Source organism: Artemia franciscana, chromosome 2, assembly GCF_032884065.1.
Source record: "Artemia franciscana chromosome 2, ASM3288406v1, whole genome shotgun sequence".
Classification (NCBI taxonomy): domain Eukaryota; kingdom Metazoa; phylum Arthropoda; class Branchiopoda; order Anostraca; family Artemiidae; genus Artemia; species Artemia franciscana.
Genome location: NC_088864.1, coordinates 14,889,239 through 14,914,124, shown reverse-complemented (window position 1 = coordinate 14,914,124; position 24,886 = coordinate 14,889,239). Strand labels below are relative to the sequence as shown.

General features: G+C 34.6%; 1 protein-coding gene and 1 non-coding gene across 3 annotated transcripts in view; both read right to left on the bottom strand.

The window, feature by feature from the left end:
- Positions 1-2,702: 2,702 nt before the first annotated feature.
- LOC136037693 (headcase protein-like) overlaps positions 2,703-24,886 on the bottom strand; it is a 55,319-nt gene continuing 33,135 nt past the window's right edge. Inside the window, exons 4-6 of one of the 2 annotated variants that reach the window (XR_010620019.1) lie at positions 21,303-22,396; positions 18,548-19,387; positions 17,878-18,445 (exon numbers count right to left, since the gene is read on the bottom strand). Coding sequence is in view for 1 of the 2 variants with exons in the window: in XM_065720449.1 (XP_065576521.1) it covers positions 7,080-7,241; positions 22,214-22,396 (345 nt within the window). In the remaining variant the exon portion in view is untranslated. Of the gene's footprint in view, positions 7,242-17,877; positions 18,446-18,547; positions 19,388-21,302; positions 22,397-24,886 lie in introns of those variants that run through there. The other variant, XM_065720449.1, reaches the window with a different exon arrangement.
- Positions 20,379-20,450, bottom strand: Trnam-cau (transfer RNA methionine (anticodon CAU)). The gene has a single exon. It is a non-coding gene; the product is annotated as a tRNA-Met (tRNA).

Sequence of the window (24,886 nt, the reverse complement as noted above, 5' to 3'; positions counted from 1 at the left end):
CCTCCCCCAGAAAGTGAGAAAAAGCCCTAGAAAAATTGTTATGTAAAAAATTACATTTCTTGAATAGAAGACAGAAAATAAGTTGGATAATAAAATAACTAAACCCTCAGCTAATTATGTTTATAAAGCAAATATTAATCCTAAACCAGGTCTTCTCTACCCTCTTCCCCTTTCACTCTCTCCCCGACTCCCCTTTTAAAACTATAACTAATTGATAGCTTTTTATACAAATAAATTTGCTAATGGTAAACCATAGATGGTAAAAATAGTTTTCATATCATAAAGTCTTGTTTTTTTTAACTATTCCGACGAATGGCTTACAGGGATACAATGCATTATGGGGTAAAAAAAAAAAAACCTACTTACAAATGCAAATAATAACGCTCCTCCCCCATAAAGGGAGGGGGAGGCCCAAGAAAACTTTGATTTTACCAATGAATATGTTTTTTGAATAAGAGACACGAAAATATGCTTTTCTGACAATTCAAATGGAAAGAACTCTCGCTCAAAATTCTCTCATCACTCGCTTTTTTTCCAAAGAACTTCCAAATAATGATGATTCCATGAGTGTGCCTATAAGTGGGAAGGGGCACATAAAAGTAGGAAGGACTCACATCATAAATGTAGGAAGGGGACAATTTAAATACATGTTCCAGAAAATTTGAGAAAATCTTTTAAAACAACCTTTTACTCTTGAAAGAGCTGTTTTAATAGCCTTTTTAGGCTGTTAGCCCTTTTTATAGCCCTATTTAGGCAGACATTTTCTATCTTTATGCATCGTTAAGGATGTTATCAACAATTCTTAGACAATTTCGAAGAAGATCATTTACTCTTTATCGAAAATCAATGGACGAATATTTTTTGTTAAGTCCTGCCAAAACGTAAAATAATTATTAAATAAAATAAAACCATATTATTTCACAAAACTTGGGATGGGGACAAAATTCATTTTTCAAAATCCAGGCGGGGGGTAAATTAATTGTTTTTTCAATTCTTTGCGTGATGATACCCAAAAAGACATTTCTCAAGGAGAGTACCCCCAAAAGGATATTTTCTTTTAATCTATAGGGATAAAAATCTAGGGGCACCATGAAAATTTTGCGTTGGAAGAGAGGATTAGGGGTCCCAAAAAGTTTTTATCTTCAATCCGAAAAAAAAATTGTAAGATATGAAACCCTATGGTAGGAGACGTTGAAGTTATTTGGGCTATGATACTAGGGTAATAGACTCTTACCTAGGGAACTAAAGATTCAGCAAATTTTCAGAAAATGTCTCCCTTATTTAAACTCAAAATAGAACACCCTCATGTTTTCAAGGCAAGGCATTTCTTCCACAACAACAAAAGAGAAAATGGAAGAACATATGACATAGCATTGTTCCTTGAAAAGAGATTAAAATAATAGTGACAGAGTATACACTGCAGTCCCCCCCACCACTGGGGAAAAGAACGCGATAAACAGCTTAAAAGCTACTTGATGAAAGGCTTATGAGTATTCGAATTGTTATATAGCTCCTCCCCATTCATCCCTTAAATGAAGAAGTTTAAAGATACCAGTCAAATTAATTGACACCGATCGGGTCAGGTACTCTTAGGAAGGAAAGGTATTTTTTTTTGTCCCAAATTCGTCTTTTCAATTTTGACATCCCGGTCTCACGAGTCACACGCTTTAATCAGAATTGGTCTAATTTGGGGAGGCTGGTCATTATCAATATTATTCACTATGTACTCAATTTTCCTGCCTCGTCCCATGTTGTATAGTAAAATCAGATGACATCCTTGACAAAACAAGATAATTTTGCAAATCTCTTTTTCCTTTTGTGCCAATTTAGGTTTCGACTTCTTTATTAAATTTTACCCTGCGTTCCTTTACTTGTCCGAGAACACATTTTAAACGACTACATTGCTCGCGATGAATGCCCTGCGTAAATTAGTGAGAGGGGTTACGTATGGGTTACGTACAACTTTCAAACTTGATTTTTGTTATTGATCAACCAGAGTGAAGATTTAAGTATAGTTTTTATTATAAGGGAGACTTATAACCACAATTTTATATTTTCATGTTGAACCTAATAAAAAATATAAATTGACAGAGTTATTGAATACAATTAGGAACAAATTAATTTTGATGGTGGCAGAGGGAACAAGTTTAAATATATAAGGCATAGAAAATTCTCAGGTAGGGTTTCAGCACATTTATTTCTTTACCATTAATTATGGTTTTCATTAATTATACTGGCTTTTTCATTAATTATGCCTTTTCTCTTGCATTTTTAACTTTTTTCCTGCTAATCCTACTCTTTTGCAAAAATATATACAGATTTTTATTATAACAAGCTCTTACAAGCCGTAATATTCTCTGAGAAAAGGCTATAATAGGTAAAGGTTATCTAGTCACTAATATTTATAATGATACATACTGTCGTTGTATGCTTTATTGAGTTGATGAATTTAAATATGAGCTATATGTTTATCCATCTTTTTTAATTGTGTTAAGGACGTATAGTCCCCTCTCCCCTGAACGGCCGCCCAAACAAAATTGTCTTTTCAAATACAAAGCCATCTATTGATATGTAATTAATCTTTTTAGATGGCAGATAAAGTGCAGATATTTCAATAAGATGAGCAATCAATGTTTTCTTAGATTTTGTTTGTGGCAATGAAACAAAAAACGTGCAATGATGCACACGTGAATAGCTTACTGTTTGTTTTTTTTGCTGACAAATTGGATAGCGTTCTTTCATTATTCCGAGAACGTTATTAAAAAATATGAATAAAAATTAAACTACAGTCGTCAGGACAAAAAGGGAGTTGCGCATGGGAATATCAGAAACAACTTATAGTACGGAAGAGCGAAATGGAACGTCTTTCATTCAACCAGAAGGCAGAATTATTATAGATTAATTTAAAAAGAGCGGAATAAACCTTGAATATTAATTTTAAACAGTATACCATGTACGTAGCTAAGGAAAGGGGGCAGTAAGCAATGGCTCTCTTGCAAGCAGGGGCGGAAGTAAAAACTGAAACACCATTCTGGAAAGTTTGTTGAGGCATATTTTGATCTAGTTTTTACGAGACAAGACCCTCCCCAGGTCATTTAGAAATCCCATTGTTAAAGCCTTCTACAAAATTCGGGAATTTCGATCGTTATCAATAAATTCAGAAACATATTAATATCTATTGATTATCCCTACTGATGTTCAAATAATTGTATTGTTTGTTTTAAAAAAAAATAACTTGCACAAATACTACGAATTGTAAATTCATAAAGTTGTGGTTTGAATATAAGACTTTTTTCCAGAAATAGGGTTTATTTGTCAACAATAAATAATTTCTTTATCAGTTCTATTGCACTCGTTTTGAGCAAACATGACCTTCGTTTAAAACTTTTATCATAATTTTGATAGACAATTCTTCTATCACATTTTAATCTTGTTTTAAGCAAGTTTTACCCTATTAATCCTGTTGTATTGAAGTTCATCGATCCTACTAAAAGGGGAAATTGCACTAACATTCTAGTTAAAATCCCCACGTCCAAAGGGACGCAGCAATTTTTTTCGGAAGGGGGGGGGGTATGAAACTAGGCGTTACCAGCCGTTAAACATTTAAAAACTGCATTTTCATATGATTTTTAACGTTTCGATAGGGAGAATCCTTCATCCCTGACCCCCCCCCTCAAACCTTGTTTAATCACATCCTCGTTACCCGACAAAAATTCAAGTAATAAATTACAATATACCTAGGGATGGATTTGTCGTCCACGTCTGTGTTATATCTTTTTTGGCATATATTTGGTCAATTGCCAATCAAGTTGGCTTATTGCCAAGTTATAGGTCGGCAATTCATTATGAAGTCAATCATCATCTTACTAGAAAAATGGTAAAAGAGATAATAGCTTCACATGCCAAAGGGAGTTTACGAGATGCGTTTTTTCATTGGGTTATTAGGTGATTTCAGATGAGGAGGATTGGTTAATCTTGAACTAAGGCTCCCAAAATCCATTTATCAAATGAAGTTTAAAAGAAGTTGTTAAGTGACCCGAGATCACCCCCACACGGCAAACACATATTGATGATTTGACTGCATCTTTGCTTGGGCTAAGATGGGCTACGGGAGATTAAGTAATTTCAAATGAGGAGGATTGGTTAGTCATGAACTAAGAGGTGCGTTTTCCTTGTCTTGAAATACATTTCTCCATATTTTTTAAATGTCGTTAAGGGACCACAGACATAAAACTACTTGTTTTTTCCATAATCATCACCCCATAGGGCAAACACATATTGATGCCTTGAATGCGATTTTGCTTGGGCAACTTCAAATGGGAAGGATTTGTTAGCCTTGAACTGAGACACCCCAAAATGCATTTCTCTATCTTTTTTCAATTACGTTGTTAAGCGATCCATGATATAAATTTACTTTTTTCCATAATCATCACCCCATACTGCAAATATATATTGATGCTCTGGTTTAATACAACAAAAGTGACCTTAAGATTCTTTTTTTTGTAGTACCATCCTTTCCTTCTTTTAATAACCCTCAAGGTCTTTTTTCATCGCCCTACAACGAATCAAATTTAACTAATTAAATACTGCCCTATCTAACTATCACTTAACCAAGTTAATTATTTAAAACTTAATTTAAATAATAATCAACGGATTCCTAAAAGGTAAAGAATCACGTATTCCCATAAATTGGGATAACCTGTAGGATAATTTTTAATAAGATTGCTTATCCCAAATGTTAAAGGTTTACATATCCCCAAAATTTCTTTAAGGGGTTATCGGGAGACAAGGTCGTATCCAGGGGGAATTAGGGGTTTGACCCCCCCCCCCATCGAAATGTTTGTCTAACTCGTAAAAACGTAGCAAAAATGAATATAAACAGGTTTTTGATGCGTTTTTAAGCTTTCTTTGTACCCCACCCCCCCCCCCGAAAAAAAAAAAAAAAATGCTGGATATGAACCTGTCTCGAGATTACGTATCTTAGAGGTTAAAGCATCGATTGTCCCTATAATTAAATTCGGTAATTCTGGAGAAAAATTTTTGGAACATCCATTTAAAGCATCCAGTTCATATGCAATTGAAATGACTATCATTTATATTATGACCGAATAGATAGATCGAAATAGGGATTGAACAATTATAAATTGATAGATCGATTAAATCATAATTAAATGGGTATATGTAGTTCTAGTGTTGTTTTTTCTAGTCTAAAAAAGCCGCTTAGTTGCGATTACGCTAGAGCAAACTATCTCAAAAACTTGATTCTAAAATTCAAATCCCATGTAGAGAAACTGAAATCCCAATTTAAGGTGTGAAAAGTCCAAAAAGGTGGAAACTAAGCTTAAAAAAAAAAAAAAAAGCTACCTTCAACATACCACTAAGCTTTATGCAAATTAGCCAAAAAAATAGCAGGGCTGAAATTCCCATACCAATGATATTTAAGATATAGGATTATTTAATAAATATTGCTATTTTATACATTTAAATAAAAAAAAATTTTATTTTAAATTTGCTTAGCTTAAATTAAATTTATTTAATTTGAGTATTAATATTAAATACTGAAATTCAAGACAAAGATATCCAGATTAAAATATATTTTAGATATCATTTATCATACAGACGGCGGAAACTGATAACAAGTAAAGTCTCTGAACAAAAGTTTTACCCGGTTTCGATTCACCCATAGGTGAAAACAGGTTTTTTCTTACAGGAAATCGCATAGCACCATACTACCCAGGCTCCGAACCTTGGCCATTACATTAAAAAACCCGACCAAGTTAGATGTCTCGTAGGTGGCCGAAACCATACTACTGACAAAAGCGTCTTTTCCGTCTCGTTCCCATCTTATCCCTCGCGTTTGCAATCCACGAATGACGCACGGAGATCGCCTAAAACAGCATTATTTGGCAGGGGATTTTGATTCCATTATGGGAGAGCGCGGCAGCAGTAATTTAAAGGGTTTTATGTGACATTTTTATCAAAGCCATGATTGTAGCCCTATCAATTAATTTCAGTCCATTTAGTAGTTAACCCTATTAATTTATTTGAGCCCTATATAAATTTAAATACACTCAATCGATTGATCCAATCTACTTTCCTATTTTTATTTGGGCCTCAGATAATTGGAAGTTTTTTTGTAGATTTTGATAGCATAAAACTGCTCGTCTTATCTGAAGGCCAGAGATAGAGGATTACGCAAGGCGAGCCCGGTGCCCCCCACCCACCTCCAAAATTCCAAACTTTCCCAATTGTTTTTCACGCTTCTTAGATAGTCAGTAAATTCTGTGTTTATTTTACTATTAGAAATGATGTATACTGTACATTTTTTTATGCCCTCCTCCAATACAGTCAATTTTACGTACATGTCTGGCCAGATACAAACTTTCTGTGCACAAACAACAGTAAAAAACACTAATTTTAAGTTTTTGCTTCCACATATTCATACTGCATAGCATACCGCCTTTTGTTACCGAAACCCGCCTAATTTTTTTCCCCAATAACTAACAATAAGCTGAAGCATCAGCATATCCGTGTTTTGAGAAGCTCTGAACTACAAAAAAAAATTTCTCTTCCCCGTAAAAGTTATACTACGTTACATACCACTTTTTTGAAAATTATAAATTTCAAATAAGGTTCAAGGAGTAACATGTCCTGAGAATGCACCTAATAGCTTACATCTAACACAAGAATTGAAAAATGCATTTTCCCCCCAAAAGCTAAAAACGCACAGAAGCATCAGTGAATATAAGTTTTAGGAGCACTTAGAGAGTCCTTTACGGAACAATTACAAACGACTTATCCTGGCAATCCGAACAACTAATCTCTCAGTATCAAAAACGCAACCTGAAATCGGAGAAATGTTAAATGCTTTCCTGAACTTTTTCGCTTAAGTGCTACATTTCCCAAATATTTATAGAACAACTATGCTACTAAATTCTATAAAAAAAAATCACCAGGCAAGAAATTCTCACATTAGCTTCAGGTCACCAAAAAATTTTTTTTAGAAAGAAAAGTTCCTAAACGTCCAAACGGACCTTTCAAGTTCAGCTACCAAATTAAAACTAATTTTATCATCAACATTATTTCTCTCCAATGGATGCAATGTAAATTGTCGGGAGGGGCTTAATGAAGTGACGATCGATGGTCCGACAATGGGGGCAGGTGAGGTTTCGACTGAAGGCGCTGAAGGATGCACATCTCTGTTGTTCCATGGTGATGACTTGAACGCTGCAGTTATTACACTGAAAAAGAAAATGAAACTAAGATCGTTTTGCAAATACTCTAATGCCCATCGCAAGATTTTGACCAAATTCGGATGCTCATCGCAAAATTTTGCCCAAACTCTGATGCCCATCAAGAAATTTTGCCCAAACTCTGATGGCCATCGCGAAATTTTGCCCAAACTCAGATACCCAGTGCAAAATTTTGCCTAAAATCCGATCCCCTTCGCAAAATTTGCCCACTCTGACGCCCATCGCAAAATTTTACCGGATTTTTAAGAATCGCAAACCAGTCAGCCAAAAACACGCAGAAGAGTTCGCACTTCATCATCAGGGTTGCCACCTGTAGGACGAAAGTGCTTTTTTAGCACTATTTAATTATGTGTAGCAGATGCTCAGAGTTGCTAAAATAGCACCAAAATGTTATTTTGGCACTATTTTAGCATTATTACAGTAAATTTTTTTACTACAGCACCGAAAATCGCTACATAGCACACAAATTGGGGCAATTGTAGCATTTTAGGAACTATAGCACTTCAGCACTTTATATTAGGAATTGGCAATCCTGTTCGTCATGCCAATTCCTTTGTTTTCCACCCCGATAGGCCTTGAAACCATATCTATCGTCCTTTGTTCCGTACTTAGTGAAACACTTTAATGAGAATTCTTGAAAATACTACATAAAATTTTAATAGCTCATTTTTATAATTTTCTATTTAATATAGAAAATTGTATTTTCTTGTCTGTTGTATTTTCTTGTCGTGTGCTGTTCATTCCTAGCTGTGTGCTATTACAGCTTAAAAGTATTTATTTATATATTTATTTTCTATACTAAAGCATTAAAGGCAAAAACGTAAGAGCATTTTTACCCCCGTACCAATCTTGGGTTTACTTTTGCTTGATAACCGCACTTTCCTTTTATTTTCAGTTGTTTTCGGGTATTACAACCTTTCCATCAACCCTGCCATGCTAAGCCGTCAAAATATATTACCAGAATTAGTTAAATTTTACAACGCCTTTCGTCCGTAAAAATTCAAACATTTACAATCTGTCGAATTTCAAAGGCAACAAAACCTTCAAAGGAAAGCTAATCTTCTCAAGCTCTTTGGTGGAATCTCTTTTTAACTTGTTCTTCATCCTCGAATTTTGTTTTTCTGAACCTGTCACCCCTTGCTACCAAAACTGCGTATTTGCACATGGAGGCCTTTTTCGTTTAAAATAAACCAATTTGGTCAAAGATGTATATGGTTCTGCAGGTTTCCAGTCAGATTTGATTTTCACTGTCCTTTATGTTTTTGAAGCTTTTAGGATAATTCTACATTTTTGTCAGTGTTGCCACGCTGAACCGTTAAATGAAAAAATGAAACAGTTTTTCTTACTTTTTTAAAGATGTATATGGCTGTGTAGGTTTTCACTTAACCAATTCGAAGAGTCAAATTTGATTTTCACTATCCTTGGAAGTTATGAAGCTTTTAGGGCAATTCTACATTTTCGTCAGTGTTGCCACGTTGAACTGCTAAATAAATCAGTAAATCCGTTTTTATAATTTTTTAGAAATGTATATGGTTGTATAGGTTTCCACTTAATCAATTCGAAGTCATATTCGATCTTCACTGTCGTTGGTATTATAAAGCATCAATACTGTCATATAGTAAATGATATGAAACATACTTTAGGCTTATCAAAATATGACTAGTAAAAAAAAATCGGTTCAATAGTAACACAAAAAACCGTGGTTGAAATAAGAAAAATATGCAAAGAAATTTGATACATCACCATCTATAAAAAACCTTCTAATATATCTTCTAATTAATCCGGGGAATTCCCTCGACAATATTAGTATTTATTTCTAAGTGTTCCCTTTTTATAATGTAACTATAAGCTACAAGACGCTTTTCCGCTCAGCCTTCCAACACTTGCCAACTCTGATACGAATTTTCAACTTTGCCATGGTTAGAACTACAGTATTTACTAAAATTGCGTTCAAAAGTCAGGGGAGGGAGGGGGCAGATGAAGGCAGATATTCTTGGAGCCGGATCTTTGACCTCTCTTGAAGCGCAATAGTTGTCCCAATTTCCCCGAAACTGCCAAAAACTTTGCTCTTCTTTACCATTTTGACAAATATGCTTCCCCTCCATTCCCTAAATTAAATGTGTGTGCACGTTTCGGTTAGAGGCTATCCTACCAGATAGTCTAAAGAAGTAAAAGTCAACAGAAATTAAAAAACAAAATTTCTAAAAGGCATTAGGATGACCTTAGACCTCCTCAAGGCTAGGATCTGTCTTAAAGGCACATTGAAGGCATTGTAACCCTTTGTCACATTAATATACCGTTCGATGACATATTTATGTACATATTTCATAAATTTATATATATATATATATATATATATGTATATATATATATATATATATATATATCTTTCACCTTTTTTTTTCATGATACGAGCTCTGCCTGATCTGAATCTACTCCGTTATTCCCCATTTATCTTTAATTTATATCAAATATTTAATCCCTAGTACTTCCTTAAGCTTTGGCAAGCATCAATCAAGGTAATAAGAACTCAATTTCCGAGGAATCAAATTTTCAAAGGTCATGGCGCAGTTGAACCTCTGCAAGGGAACATTTCAAGCACCTTCTGAGTAGTAGGGATAGAAAGATAGAGGAGCTAAACTCAGCTCAGAGAGAATAAAAGTTTACGGAAAAAAGGTTCAAAAACATTAGCTAAAAAAATCTACAGTTCAGCAATTTATTAATATAAAACTTATACAAGAATACAATTTTACAAAAAAAAAATACAAAACATTAAATTTTTTAAATTAAAAAACTTTTAAATAAAAAATTAAAATTTACAAAAAAGAATACTTGTACTATTACTCCGAAAAAAGAAATATCGAGTTTACAAAGGAGCCTTTGATGCGGCATTCTAAACTAAGAAATTCCCCTATTTTCTGACGTTTTTCGCAAAATTTTCATTTGTTACATTAAGTTTGTCCCCACTCGAACCAAAAAGTTACGCCCTCTGAAATGCATTCTTGTGTACGTGCCGATTCCGTACTTAAATCCATGGGCGCAAACTGGTTATGTTTATTTGTATAATCCAAAAGAAAATATCAGAAAATTTTGGAGATACTTGTCTTACTCTTATCTTAATTTTAAAAACCATTTGGCATGCAAACACCATTCTAAATATCTATTGCAAAACATTTTGGCAAACGTTACTGTCTGCCCAATCGTATTTGGAAGTAAAGGTGATCTAAAATTGGCAATAAATACTTATTTTAATAGCCACAGAAAACCCCTTCTGGCATATTACTTTTCCTTAATTGATGTTCAAAATATTCGGGCTGCATTTTATTATCTTGCTCCAGCGAAAGGGACATGTCCAAGAATTTTTCAAGGATTTATTTACTATATTGCAATGTGTATTTAAAATCTTTCAAAAAAAAATTAATAAAGTAAAACAAAGGGATATTTAACAAGAAGAGTTCCCGTTTTTAGAACTTGAAAATTTTGTGGTTTCTTTTCTCGTATCTGGCAATCAATTGATTGGACTAGACAACCCTGAAATATATTTTGTTTGCAGTGCAAGTCTCACAGAGACTGGGTCACAGTCTTATCCAGTGAAGTCAATTAGAGGGTAGCATTAACCCCTAATATTTTTTTTTTGCCTCCCACCATTGATTATAAAATATCTTTTTCAGTATTTTCATTGAATGCTACTGTTTTTAGGTACTTTCTTTGGAAAACTCAAAAACCTATCCCCCCCCCCAGATTTTGAAAAATATTTTTTTGCCATCACCACTGATTTCTGTGAATTGACACCACTTGCCTTAGCATTAGTAAAAAAAAACTCTTCCCCACCTCTCTCCACACCTCCACACGCATTTTGTGTCTACATCAATATAATCCATCAGCCATTTTTATCGACATCATGTTTCCTTTACAACTACGATTAAAAAAGCCCCCTCAATCAAAGAAAAAACGAGAGGTTGCTACAAAAAACATACATTCATTTCATAAGAAACAAACCTAGTTCTAATCGGGTCAGAAACATCCTTTGCTGAAAATTACTATCAGACAGCCATGTTCTTTAAACAGTAAATCAACCTAGATGGCGTTTTTGTGAGAAAATACACCAGCAGCTAGAAAAAAAGCTCAGCCGTATCTACCAGTAAATTTATCTATAGCTTTAGTATTTCTTATTTTGATAAGAGTTTTTTCTAAACTAACAAGTCTATTTCGCATTTATTTAATCAGATGGCATCCCCTTTTATATAGTCATTCTGACGATAAACCCCCCCCCCCGAAAAAAACGTCTGTAAAAATAAAGTTTGTAAGCTTCAGGCTCACAGATCTTAACACCCTTTCGCAGTTCCTATTTCATTTAAATTATTTTCTTTAAAATATTTTCAACATACTTTGCTTTTATTATTGGAACCATCTTGTCTTTAAAGGCAAAGAAAAAAGGTGAAATAGTTTGAAATTATACTTTTAAAACAGGGGAGGCGCAATAAATTTTTAAATAAATCCAGTCTAATTTCACATTTTTTTTAGTCAAATGACATCCCCTCACACATAGTTATTCTGATGGTACAAGAGCCACAATAAAAATCGTAAAAACAACAGATCATTCGAAAGAAAAAAAATATGTCTCACTTCGGTGGACGTTCCGAAGCACGTTCGCAGTTCTTAAAATTATCTCTAATTTCGGAGAGGATGTCAAAATCTGTGTCCATAAGCACGTTCGCAGTTCTTAGAATACTGTTCACTTGGAATACCGTCTAGTTCGCAATTCCCAGAATAGGGTAAAAAACTAGTATCCAATTGAGCAAAATTATGTTAAACCAAAACCCTCGCATCTTATTACCAAAGAAGAATTGGGAAGAATTGTACGTATATATCAGAGAAAAGATAAAAATCTAAGCTATACATCAATATGGTTATTATTAAAATTGTTTAAGGTCGAACACTTGAAATTAATAGTTAATTGACTTACCTACAAAGACCTCTTTTTGGAAATACCAATTATTCTATTTTGATGCATATATCATTTTATTGTTTCAGTTTTATTCACATATTAGCAGAAAGCTGACTTTCTTCTGATTCTAAAATGTAACTTTTATTGCTTGATATTTATTCTATAAATAACATATATAAAATATATTTTTTTTTCTTTTAAACTGCTTGTCGAAACAGACCAAATTTTTAATTAATGGTGACAAATTATTGGTGAAAATTTTACAAGGAAGGCAGGGTTCTTGTTACTGACCTCACATTACATCATGCTATAGTAAAATAGGGGTTGTCCAAAAAGTCATTGCTATTTTTCTGGAATGCCAGAAAAGTGGTCTTTCCCAAAAAGAGGTCTTTTACCCTGTTGTTCACCCCATTCCAAAGATTTCCAATTGCAAAACTGTTAATTTTTTTAACAGTACTGCAACTGCGATTTTCAATGCTGTTCAAACCATTGGACTGTAAGTTTCCTATATAAGGTTTCCGGCCATGGCAATTCCAATGGTGTACTATTCGTTTCGACCCTAAGTCCATTTTTTTAGTGTTCCAGGCTATTTTTCGAGATTCTCTTAAATTTGTTCTCAAACTAACATTCTTGAATTAGCTATAAATTGAGTTTTTTTTTTCGTCTGCCGTTTTTTTAAACAGGTTTTTAATTTTTGGTTGCTATGATTCGTGGTCCCTACTTTACTCTGTTGCAGCTACCACTGCAACCATGAAAGATAAAACCATTGGAACGCATAATTATTAAGCTAATATAAATAAGTGTCTCCAGTTAGCCAAATGTCTGCATTTAACAGTAAAGAAAAAAGCTGGGACATCGAATAAATCCTGTTGAAACTAAGAACTTGGCATTATTTCCAAACGTTTAAAATCTTGCTTCACCGAAAAATTTGGCATGTAAAATAGCAATGATGATACTTTGGCAAACAGATTGAGTTCAATCCACCAAGTTTTATGTACGGGCGCCAGAATTCAAAATTTAGCCAAATTGTTGCTATTCAAAGTATGAAAAATATTTTAATATTTTCCACTAATTTCCCATCAAATAAATTGTATATAATAAACGGGTTACCACTTAATCATTTTACACTATTATCTGTTTTCCGTACACCATCCCAAGCTTCAGTGTCAGTCAACGGTATCAAGTAACGTAGATAGGGGCAATATTTTTTTATACGAGTTATCAAAAATCTATCCAAGATGTTCTGGTAGCTCGCTAGCCCCACCTCTTGAGAAAGAGCATAAAGTGCCTTTTTCGTGTCATATGGCACTTGCAGATGGCGGAATTTATATAAATCACGTACATATCAGAAATGGCTTATGAATCAGCTCTTAAGCATCTCTCTATGATGTTCTAGTAACCCGTTAGGCCTGGAAAAAAGAAGAAAAAAGACCGTTTTAACGTTTTTTAACTTTTAGTTACAATGGGTTGTGGTTCGCTCTTTACTAGGTTGCAGTTAATGCTTCAACCATGACAAAGACTTCATTCCAAATTCTTCTCAGAAACTAGTTAACATTGAAATCTGTGAAATCTAACACATGGTAAAATTTCTAAAAACCTAGCTATGGCACCAAAAGGGTTGTTTTCAGTGCTATATCGCACTTACAGATGGTAAAATTGAAAAAAAAGCACGTATACAGAAGCAATAACTTTCAAATGGGCCATTAAAGTTCTCTTATAAGTCATGTTATAAGTTCATTAAAGTGATCTTATAAGTTCTGATACCCCAATAGCCCCAGCTGTTCCGCTTGAGACGCAGCACCAAAAGTGCCGTTTTTAGTGTCATTTGGAACTTGTAGGTGGTGGAATTTCTAGGAAGAACGTAGATATGAGCAATATCTTTTATATGAGCTATAAAAATATGTCTACAATGTTCTGATAGCCTGTTAGTACCACCCCTTGAGAAATGTCACAAAGTGTCATTTCAGTGTCATATGGCACTTGCATATGGCGGAATTTATAAAAAGCACGTATATATAAGAAATAGCTTTTGAATGAGCTATTAAGCATCTCTCTATGATGTTCTGGTAATCTGCTATGCCTGCTAAGAAAAAAAAAAACAAAAAAACGGGAGACATCAGTGCTACCGATGTTCAGTGCTCCACTTTTCATTTTGATCTGAAGCCACTTTCAAGGGGTTTCAGGCTTTTTTTCAAAATCACCATAAATTTCTTTCCGCAATAAGCTTTTACTTTTAAGACAAACCAAAACAATAGTTACCATTCCTGAATCAATGTCAGGTGGCAATTTTTTCCACTAGCAGTTTTTTTAAACGCGTTTTTAACTTCTGGGTACTATGGGCTGTTGTTCGCTCTTTAATAGATTGCAGCTGCCGCTGCAACCATGATTAGTATTAGGCTAGCTAATAATATAAACTTAGATTTAGAATCATTTTGAGAACTGGGAATTTAACTTAGTACTTTTTTCTGAAGAAATATTTTAGGCAACATATTTTGCCTAATCTGTATTCAAATTCATAGCACCTCACCCCCAACTTTCTTTTTCGCTTTCTATAAAAACAGAAGGGTAATAAAAAACAAATACAAAGTAGAAACAATAGGGATTTTTTTTTTCAAAACAGTGGATAAAATCGATTCTGGGCCGTAATTGACCCCACTCACGACTGGAGTTAGGAGGAGGGTAGAAACTATGCAAAAGGGCTCCTAACTCTTTTCTAAAGAGAACAGGACAATTATAAGAATTACATCTTAGGGAGTTTACATGTGAAAATAAGGATTAATCTGCTAGCGCCACTGACAGTGTAGCGGGTGGCAACTTCATTAAAAAGTAGAATATAGACTATTCGATGTGATTAATCTACAATATAATAGCATTAAAACAGAAGTTTCTCTGTAAGTGATAATTTATAGCATCTTTTTTGTCAAGAATTGTTTAATGTCAAAAGCCAGAAAGCAGGCCTAGGCTCGCTTGAGAAAATTTTGGCAGGCCAAGTAGGTTAGTTGAATTCAAGCTAGTGTGCCTAAGGGGACATAATTTTGCTTTGTTTCACCTTCCCTAATTTTAAAGCACGTGAAAAGACAAGTGCCTAGCAGTTTTGGGTTAAACAAGATCACCAAACATTAGATGGGGATTATGACGTTTTCTTTTCTTTTCAACACTAGTGTCAGTTTCACCATGCTCTTTTGTATGGACACTAATCTTTATTCGAACCTGAGACGTCAATCCAATGAACGTAATTTTTCCCTACTTTTGTCCTGTCAGAGAAGCAAAAATATTGAAGAATGCCAGTCTCAAAGAATTGTGACTTTGTTTTTCCTAGCACTTGCCAATTATGTTTAAGGTTTCATCTTTTCCTGGAAGTCAAGTGAGGAAACAATTCCCGGAAAAGGGACAATGCAAGTCCTTGGTTGAGACCTGACGAGACTCAAAAATAACCCTTCAACAAGATTAATTTTTTGGTAAAAATCCAAATATTCGGCTCTATGTTCTGGTTGCTTTAATTTTGTCACCATGCTGGCCAAGCTTCGTAGATGAAACAAATTTCTAAGAAAAACTAGAGCGTAGCCTCAGGGGGCCATAAATCAAGTACTTCTTCCGAAATACTGATGTTCCTTTGTTGTTATCTAATGATTTTATAAAGAGGGTATTACCTTTACCCTCATTCTCGGGTACGATAAAGGTATTTAGTTCCAGGAAGAGGAACTAAGAAATTACCACAAGAAATTGGTACATTATAAATTTTTTTTTTAGGAAAATCTAGAAATTGCAGGGGGCAGTCGCTCAAGACTGACAAGTGCTAGCACTAGCGTAGGGTCTAAAGCTCTAAAAGTAAATTTTCAACGGGGAAAATACAGACGTTCAACCTTCTTCCTTTTCACGGGTTTTTCATAATTATCATAATCTAACAGAAGTAAATTTTTAAGAGGGAATATCCAAACGTTCTTTCTTTTAAGGAGTTTGTCATAACTGTACAAGTTTAATATAACTATTTAAAGGAGAATATCCAGACGTTCTTCCATTTAACAGGTTTTTCATAAATGTCATAATTTAATAGAAGTAAATTTTTAAGGGGGAATATCCAGACGTTCTTCCTTTTTAACGGGTCTGTCATAATTTACTTTGGGACATTTCTCGGCCCAATCTTGGATACAGGATGATCAGGTGTGAAGGATGATTTAAACATATCCCTACTTTTTTTCAGACAGCCATTTCATGACAATTCCAGACATTTCTTAAAAACGGAGCCTTGGAGACATCTGATCTTGTTCCCCTCAAACGAAAGCCCCTGTTTCCCTTGTAACCCTACTTCAAATATTTTTTCAACCACCCAAAAGTGAGAAAAATATTCAATGGAGGGTGATGGGTAATAATATTTTATAGGTGCGTTTATGCTAAAATGCCTATGCGCTGCATCTATCGCAATATTTTCACAGAAATTTACAAGGCAATGCGGACATCAAACTGGCAGATATGTAGAGGGGGCTTTAGCCCCGAGGCCCTTGAATTTCTATCATTTCGGCGATTTTCCTATAATTTTCTAAACCTTCCATTTGATTTATTCCTGAGTAGGAAACAAATTCCCGCATACGTTCTTGTCCTCCAATAGCCCGGGAGAATTCCTGTCTCTTTTGACGTAAGAATGGGAATGTTGTCTCATCGATTTGTTAATTATAAATAAACTACTTTTTGTTGTCCGAAAAAGATATTGCATAAACTTTGCTAAAACAAATTAACTGCCTTGGATACAATTGATTTCTTGAAAAATTGCGAAGTTGGCTAAGCTCCAGATAATTCCTGTCTCGTTTAGAATTGTTTGAATAGAAGCCAATCTGTATTTCTTTTCTTGTTCCTTGACAAGGACAAATATTTCGCTTTCGGGGGTTTTCAATCATAAAATTAAAAATAAAACAATACATTTCCTTAAAAATAATAACATGTTTATCTCTTGTTTATGATCGGTTTTATTGTAATCATGCTAAGGTAATGACCTCTGAAGACTGATATCCTTATAAAGCACTAACTGATGTAGTAGGGGGGAGGGGTTAAGGGTTTCACAGGCAAAAAAAAGGTCTAAAATCTTAAATTAATATTAGATGAAGGTACTTCCGTATTACATGGTACACACTCGAGAAGTGAAGTTTGGTGAATGCTAATGAAAAATAAAACAGAATATGATGATAATACAATACTTTAATAACAAAATTATGAAAAATATGACAAAGAATTATGGTAGGGATGGGGGGAGAGAACGCATTATATTAAATACCTAACCAAACCAAAATACCAACTAAATATTTAAGTAAAATATAGCTACAATGTAGTTTTCCACCAAGCCGAAGCTGGTAGTCTGGTATAAAGATCTTGAAAACAGGTTATTGTCTCATCTTCGCGATTAAAATTCTCGAGTGTGTACCATATAATACGGAAGTACCTAGACAAAACTTGGGCTACACTTAGAAGTAGCAGTAGTGAAATAATCCATTATTTATTACCAAATTATTTAGTTTTATTTGTGTTATTATTATTTACATTACAATATTACTACTTAAGAGTATTAGTATCATTTATACTATTTATATTAATCGAATCATTATGTTTATAATCAAATAATTTGTAATCATTTTAATATTGTTTTTGATTAAATTTCTGAGGTTAATTTTTATTTACTTTTTTTTCTGTGGATTTGTTTGATTTTCCCTACTCCATATCATGCTGTGGCATTCGGAGGGGATATGTTTATATAATTTTTCTTTAATAATTGATATCAAATAATTAATTCAAATACAAAGTTATTGAGCAACATACAAAAAAATGAACGCAAGGACACGCTTTAAAAAATGACAAAGCTGTAAAAAAAAAATAGTGAGTAAAATTGAGTGGAAGCTTTACATAATTCATTTGTGCTTCTTGTTTTTACCGATTTCTCCCTCCCTTAAAACATACTTGCTTTTATGTTTTGACAAGCAAACATACAAGCAAGTATGTTTGTCTTGACGTACCTGGTCAAGATCATATCTAAGAAAAAAGTAAAATTTTCCAAAAATATTGACTGAAGATGCCCATTGATCTCTAGGTGCCACTTTACAAAAATTATATTTTAATAAATCCTTATACTTGCTATAGGCTGCACTAAAAAGCTGTTGTATATTAAAATTTTACTAGGCCTATTAAAACTCTACCCATCAAAATTTTACGGTTTGAAATAAATGAGTCAAATCATAGAAGAATTATTATACCATATAAACTTTGGACATGTAGGATGGACGTGTAGGATGCAATTCTTGATTAAAGGTTCGCAGGATCGATCCCACTTGTCACAAGGAATATAGCCTTTTTGTGTTTATACCCTGGGACAACGTGTAGGATGCATTTCTTGATTAAGGGTTCGCAAAATCAATCCCGCTTGTCGCAAGGATTATAGCCTGCATTTATCGATTCTTGATTATTTTTTTTTCTATTCCAAAGTCACTTTGTCCTAAGGTGTCCTAAGGTTCCTAGTGCCATTGATTATTTAGTTTGGGATGGGTGTCAGGCGTGAAACTCGGTAAACTCAGCCTGAGTCAACCACGCATAGCATTCCCAGTCGAAATTCGCCCACCTTCATAAAGGTAAAAAAAATATAATAGTTTCCCAAAAATCATATACAATGTTCTGAAAAGATAAAAACCAGCATTAAAATACATTAGATAAAAGTCTATATAAAAATAATATGTATATGTTTACATCTGATTAATGAAACGGCTTAAGGACTGAGGAAAAATACCGAAAAATAGATGTAAATAAATATATACAAATCACGGTACTTGTATGATATACTCACTACCGGTCAAGAAGTGAAGTTAGGTTAATGTGATACAAGAATATCGACAAAAGATCCACTGAATAATTACAAGATTATGGGGGAATTTCAGCGCTCTTTTTAAGGTTTGGTAAAAAAAAAGAAAATCCATTTTAAAGACAAATTGTCAAAATTTTCTTAAATATAATATACATTTATATAAATATATATTTTACATATTTAATTTTACATTTTGACATATATAAAATCCCTCCCTCTTGATTTTCTAGGATGTGGTCCAAAAGAAACCGAAAGCATAACTTGTTCAATATTTATTTATTACAAAAAAAAGAAAATCAATTTAAGAGGTATTTTGTACTTGTTCTCAAAAGCGTCAATTTATTAAAACTATAATATGAAAAAAACTTCGTTTTCTTAAAGAGTTAAAGAGGCTGCGTCCCAAAGTCGAACCTTAAAACGTACAGGAATTAGCAAACCCCCCGCTTTTAAAGACTCTTTTGTACAGCTTTTTTGTTGTACACCAACAAACCCCCAGCTCTTAGCTTGTGTGCTCTGTGTCTGGGAAACAGTTTCAATAATTATGTTAAAATGTAAATGGAGTGGTCAACTTCATTGTTACTAATTACTAGTTTCGGCGCAATGGTTCTCCTGTCCTCTTGTGTTTAACATTTTTCGAAATTATTCCATTATTCATTTATTTCAATTTTTTGTTAATTAAAAGAGGGCCTTTCCGAAGCCAAGAGCGGTGGTTCAGGGGGCGGCAGCCCCCCACAACAAAAAACCTGTACAAAAGTCTTTAAAAGCGGGGGGTTTGGGGGCGGCAGCCCCCCAACTGCCTCTCCTAATTCCTGTACGTTTTAAGGTTCGACTTTGGGACGCAGCCTCTTTAACTCTTTAAGAAAACGAAGTTTTTTTCATATTATTTCTGTACGTTTTTCTACAATCCATGGTGGATGTAATTTAATAATAATGTTTATTTTCTCGCTTTCTGTATCAATAAATTCAAACTGACAAAATTATCTAATTTTGATAATTTTAATAGTTTAGCAGCTTAATTAAAAATTTAGCAGCTAGTGGTTTTTACCCACCCGCCTCCGGTTTATGGGCCCAGCGCGCTTCCGCTGCGCCAAGCTGCTGTTATGCTTGTTATCAAACAAGTTATTACAATAGAAAATTTCACCAACGGCTTCAATTAGGAAATAAATTTAAATAGTTCTTTTAACTTGCTTCCATCAAGCCTTACCCCCGCTTTAGTATAAATTCTTGTGAACATTCCAGTATGTAATTCTGATCACATGTTCCCATTTTTATTTTCTCCCTTTCTGTATCAATAAATTCAAACTGACAAAATTACCTAATTTTACAAATTTTAAAAAGTTAGCAGCTAGCGGTTTCGATCCACCGACCTCTGGGTTATGAGCCCAGCACGCTTCCGCTGCGCCAAGCTGCTGTTAGTGTAAGAATTTTTCAAACAAGTGATGTTATTACAAGAGAAAATTTTACCTTCAATGGGGAAATGGGTTTTTCTAAGCTAGAAAATCGGGGGGTTAAGATTTTCCGACGAAACTTTCCAGGCAAATTACTCGGAGAATTCCGCGTCGAATGAGTCTTCGTAGACCCAGATCCGATGTCGGCTGTGACCTGTAGGCGTGGCAGAAAAAAAGAGTTTCTGTCATTTTTCTCAAATAAAAATTTTACGGATTAAGACAGAATTTTTTGAAGCTTTCAATCAGTCTCACCATGTCGAGCTGATCATTTTGATGTACTTGATGTTGAAATTCGTAACTTTTAACAACAAAAAACTTAACATGGGCTCTTATAAGGAAATGGGGTTTTTCTAAGCTAGAAAATCGGGGGGTTAAGATTTTCCGACGAAACTTTCAAGCAAAATTACTCGGAGAATTCCGCGTCGAATGAGTCTTCGTACACCCAGATCTGATGTCGGCTGTGACCTGTAGGCGTGGCAGAAAAAAAAAGAATATGAACATTAAGTGGCTATGCGTGGGAAGGAGCTATCGGATCGAGCTGAAATTTCGTGGATAAGCTCCTGGGCCCTAGGGGACCTTAACTTGTGAATTTCAGCCCAATCGGACAACGTTAAAGGGGGGCTGGGGCTGGTGGGTCGAAACTTTCGTCCAGATTTTCCCCACGAAGGAAAAGTCGGAGGGGGATGAAATTTGGCAGGTTTCTTAGTTGGAGCTCGGGCTACGAAATGCATCCCTCCCCATCCCTCTGCGACCACTGAAACCGAAGATCGCTTAACATTGTCGTGGTTCGCCTCTTTAAAGAGGCACGAGTGTGCCTCCTTGATCGGGACGCAAAATATATTTTCAAGATCAGGGGGAGGGGGATTTCGTTGATTTTTTTTCGAATTCTTCAACGCAAATACCAAAAAAGAATTTTTCAATCAGAAATCAAAAACATAAGGGTCTCATGTGCCCATGCCCCCACGCCCCAACTGATTGTCCTGGCTTTGTAAAGACAACTTGAAATTGTTAATCAAGAAACATTGAAAAAAGAAGTATACAGTAACAGAACAGCCAGAGCTTCAGGACGATTAAATAACTTTTTTGTGGGGAAAAGGGGATAGTGCTTGAAATAGAGCTTGATAGTGTCAAAATGATTTGTTTTTATATGATTATGGTATTTAAAATTTTTATCTAAAAATATACAATATGATCCGAAGACGGATACAAGAAGAAATTCCCCTGTCTGCAAGTTATTATGTTCTATTGCGGTGCTTTATTTTTTGGGATTTTTGCCAAGAATTTTCGAGCTTTTCCGAACCTTATCTGAAATATACATTAAGAAAAAAAATTAATGCCGTAATCAACTTTTTCCCCACTCGATAGACAAGACCAAAATAGAAACAAACAAAACCAAAATATACATTGATGATGACTAACATACAATACCACTAGTATTATGCCACAAAAAAAAAGACGACAAAATTAGCTTTACAAGACAATTAAAATAGAGGGAATGGAGAGATAGAGCTAAAGAGTGAGAAGGGTAGATAGGATGGAGGCAGGAGTGAAAGAAAAAATAGAGAACGGGGGTATACGACTTCAATTCTTCATTCTCTCCAGTCCTTCATTAGGGTCTAAGACGATCATTCCGGCTTTACCTCCGTACCTCCATGCCTCCAATGTAAACGAAATGACCTAGTATGCAGCCTAATCGATAAAGATAATAAAACGTGTTTTCCCCTACCTTAAGTCTTTCATAGCAACACGGTGCAGCAGCAAAGACATCATAAGCATACATAGTCCCTAGTAATAGCATCGATCCATCCCAAGGGACTGAACACCAGCGGCACTTTAAACGTGCCGTCCATCCTTCTAGACAAGCCATACAAAGGGCTCCTAAAAATTCATCTTTCCCCTCGTAGTTAACCTGAAAAAAAGCATGATACTAGATAAAAAATGCTTAAGCATCACGGCCTTACTATTTGAAACAAATGGCAAGAATAACATACACAACATTAACAAAGACGGAATATATATACACACATAAATATGTGTACATATATATATAATAGTGTGGTCGTATGTCATAAGGTTATGTGGTGTGTCATAAAATATGGTTTTATGCCTGAATAAGAGATTGGGATGGATACTCATTGATAGCAATAACAATGATGAGTAGTCCAAAGCCCATTTGTCCACGCTGGTCTGACCTTTAGAGGAGGAGCAGAATAATTTCCCTGTGGCAGAGCGTTTGATATCCCAAAAAGGATGTAATGGGCTCAAAACTTTGCTGTAGACGGCACTTCCAAATCTATGTTAGTGGAATTATTACCCCTTTGCCCATACAGACACAGTCCAGGGAAACGAAGGAGGAAGATGAGAACATTTCCCAAGGGAGACACACTAAGTTCTTCGGGTGGACAAGAGGCGTTCTGGCTGTTTGAAAACTGTATTTAAGTTACAAAAAAAATTTTACAAATTACTTGGAAAATCTAAATTTTAGAAACCGTAATAGAAATTGTGATATTTGGGAGAAAGGGACACAGTTTCAAAGACCCCCTTCCCTGTCTATGTACATAGGCAAATCAAGCATTAGTTCCAGAATACAGTCTTGTCAAATGTAGGGTACGATGTTCCTAATATTTTTTTCATTTTTGATCAATGCATGATTGAAAAATATGGTAAAGAAGAATAATATCAGTCATGCCAAATATAGGAGAAAAAAAATTATAAGTTTTCGGCAAGATCAAAGAAAGGATACATAAAACAATTATGCTTTAATCAATTTTTTGTTGCCCTTTAAATAGCATTTTAAAATTCGATAAGAATTTTCAAAACCGAATTATCTAGGCAATGCCGACAAAAAAACAGATTATGCAAATCGATTAATTGAAATTGAGTTTTTTGGAACATGAAGGCTTAACCAAATGGATTTTTTAGGCCTTTGTTCAATAAACTCATGGCAGATGCCAATACAATTTAAATTCTTTGGGAAAAGATTCTTTATAATACGCTGCATCAGGCTAATGAGTAAAATGAAAGCTTTAGCGGTGGGGTCAATGGGAGGGGGTGCATTTAAAATATCCTTTCGGGATATTTCCTTAAAAATTTTAGTTTTTTGGATAAAACAACAAAACTACCCCCACCCCTAGAGTTTGAAAAATACATTTTGCCCCCTCCATTTTCCCTAGATTTCCATGAACCGACGCCGCTGACCTTTAGGGGTTACATGAAAATCATGAAGGGCAAGGGCTCAATACTGAAAGGGCAGAGATACGATTACCTCCTCCCCATAATCTAAAAATAAATACAATGGTGAGGGGAGGATTTTCTTCGAAAAACTATCTTTCTTCACATTTTCACTGATACAATAAAAAATAAAAAATGCCCGCCATCCCTCTTGGTTTGAAAAAAAAAGATCTTGCCGAGCCCTTTCCTTAATTTACACCACTGCTGGGGGATATTCAGAAATCAAACGAAAGAATGCAGAAACTTACTTCTTAGTTGAACTGTGACATAATTTCCAGTTACTATGGCTCCTTTTAAGCAAACTATAAAAAAATTTTAACTTATACCTGCTCTTCGTGCCAAGTTTTCTTAGTTTGGAACAGAAATTTCGACTATTTAATCTGGATTTAATCAATAAACCCTTTTAAAGTATTTGTATCTAAAATCAGCCTGGCCCCCTCCAGCCAAGATTTCGAAAGTGGCACTGATTTCCAGCTGTCATGACACTAGAATATCCAAAATCTTTTCAAGGACTATGTCAGTGAAATTTTTTCTGTCCATGAATTTTCATATTTTATTTACATAGGCAGCCAAAGACTGAAAACTATGCATCAGGTTTTAAATTAAAAGGGAGCAGGAGGGCTATTGCCCCCTTATATTTCAGAAATGCCTTTTTGCTTTTTCGTTGATAAAACACTGACAACTACCCCCCTACATTAAAAAAAAAAAAACTTTTTGGTATTTTCATTGAAAGAAATTAAAAAAAAAATCTCCCTCCCCTACATTTTTACGAACGGTGACCCCTGCTAAGAATTCAAAAGACAAATTAACTTAAGATCCAAGTTGAATCTAAAAAATCCCATCAGATGGGATCATTTTAGTCAATTAGATCCCTTAAACTGACGAGTTTCCTTGTGAGCTCTTTGTTTTTAAATAGATGGCGTTGAAGCTATATATTTAATAAATCCCCAATACTTAGCTCTTACCAGCGTACGATGGTACGTTCTAGCATAGATTTAATAGCTTTAATCGAGGACCTAAAAAGCTAAATCGCCTAGGATTATTTCAGTCAAAGTGGGTAAATTTCGAAAAAAAAAAGAGTTAAGAGCTCATATGGCACTTGTGACGAGGCCAGAAGAGCCAAGAGCTCATATGGTATGAGCTCTAACAAAATTCTAAGAATCAATAG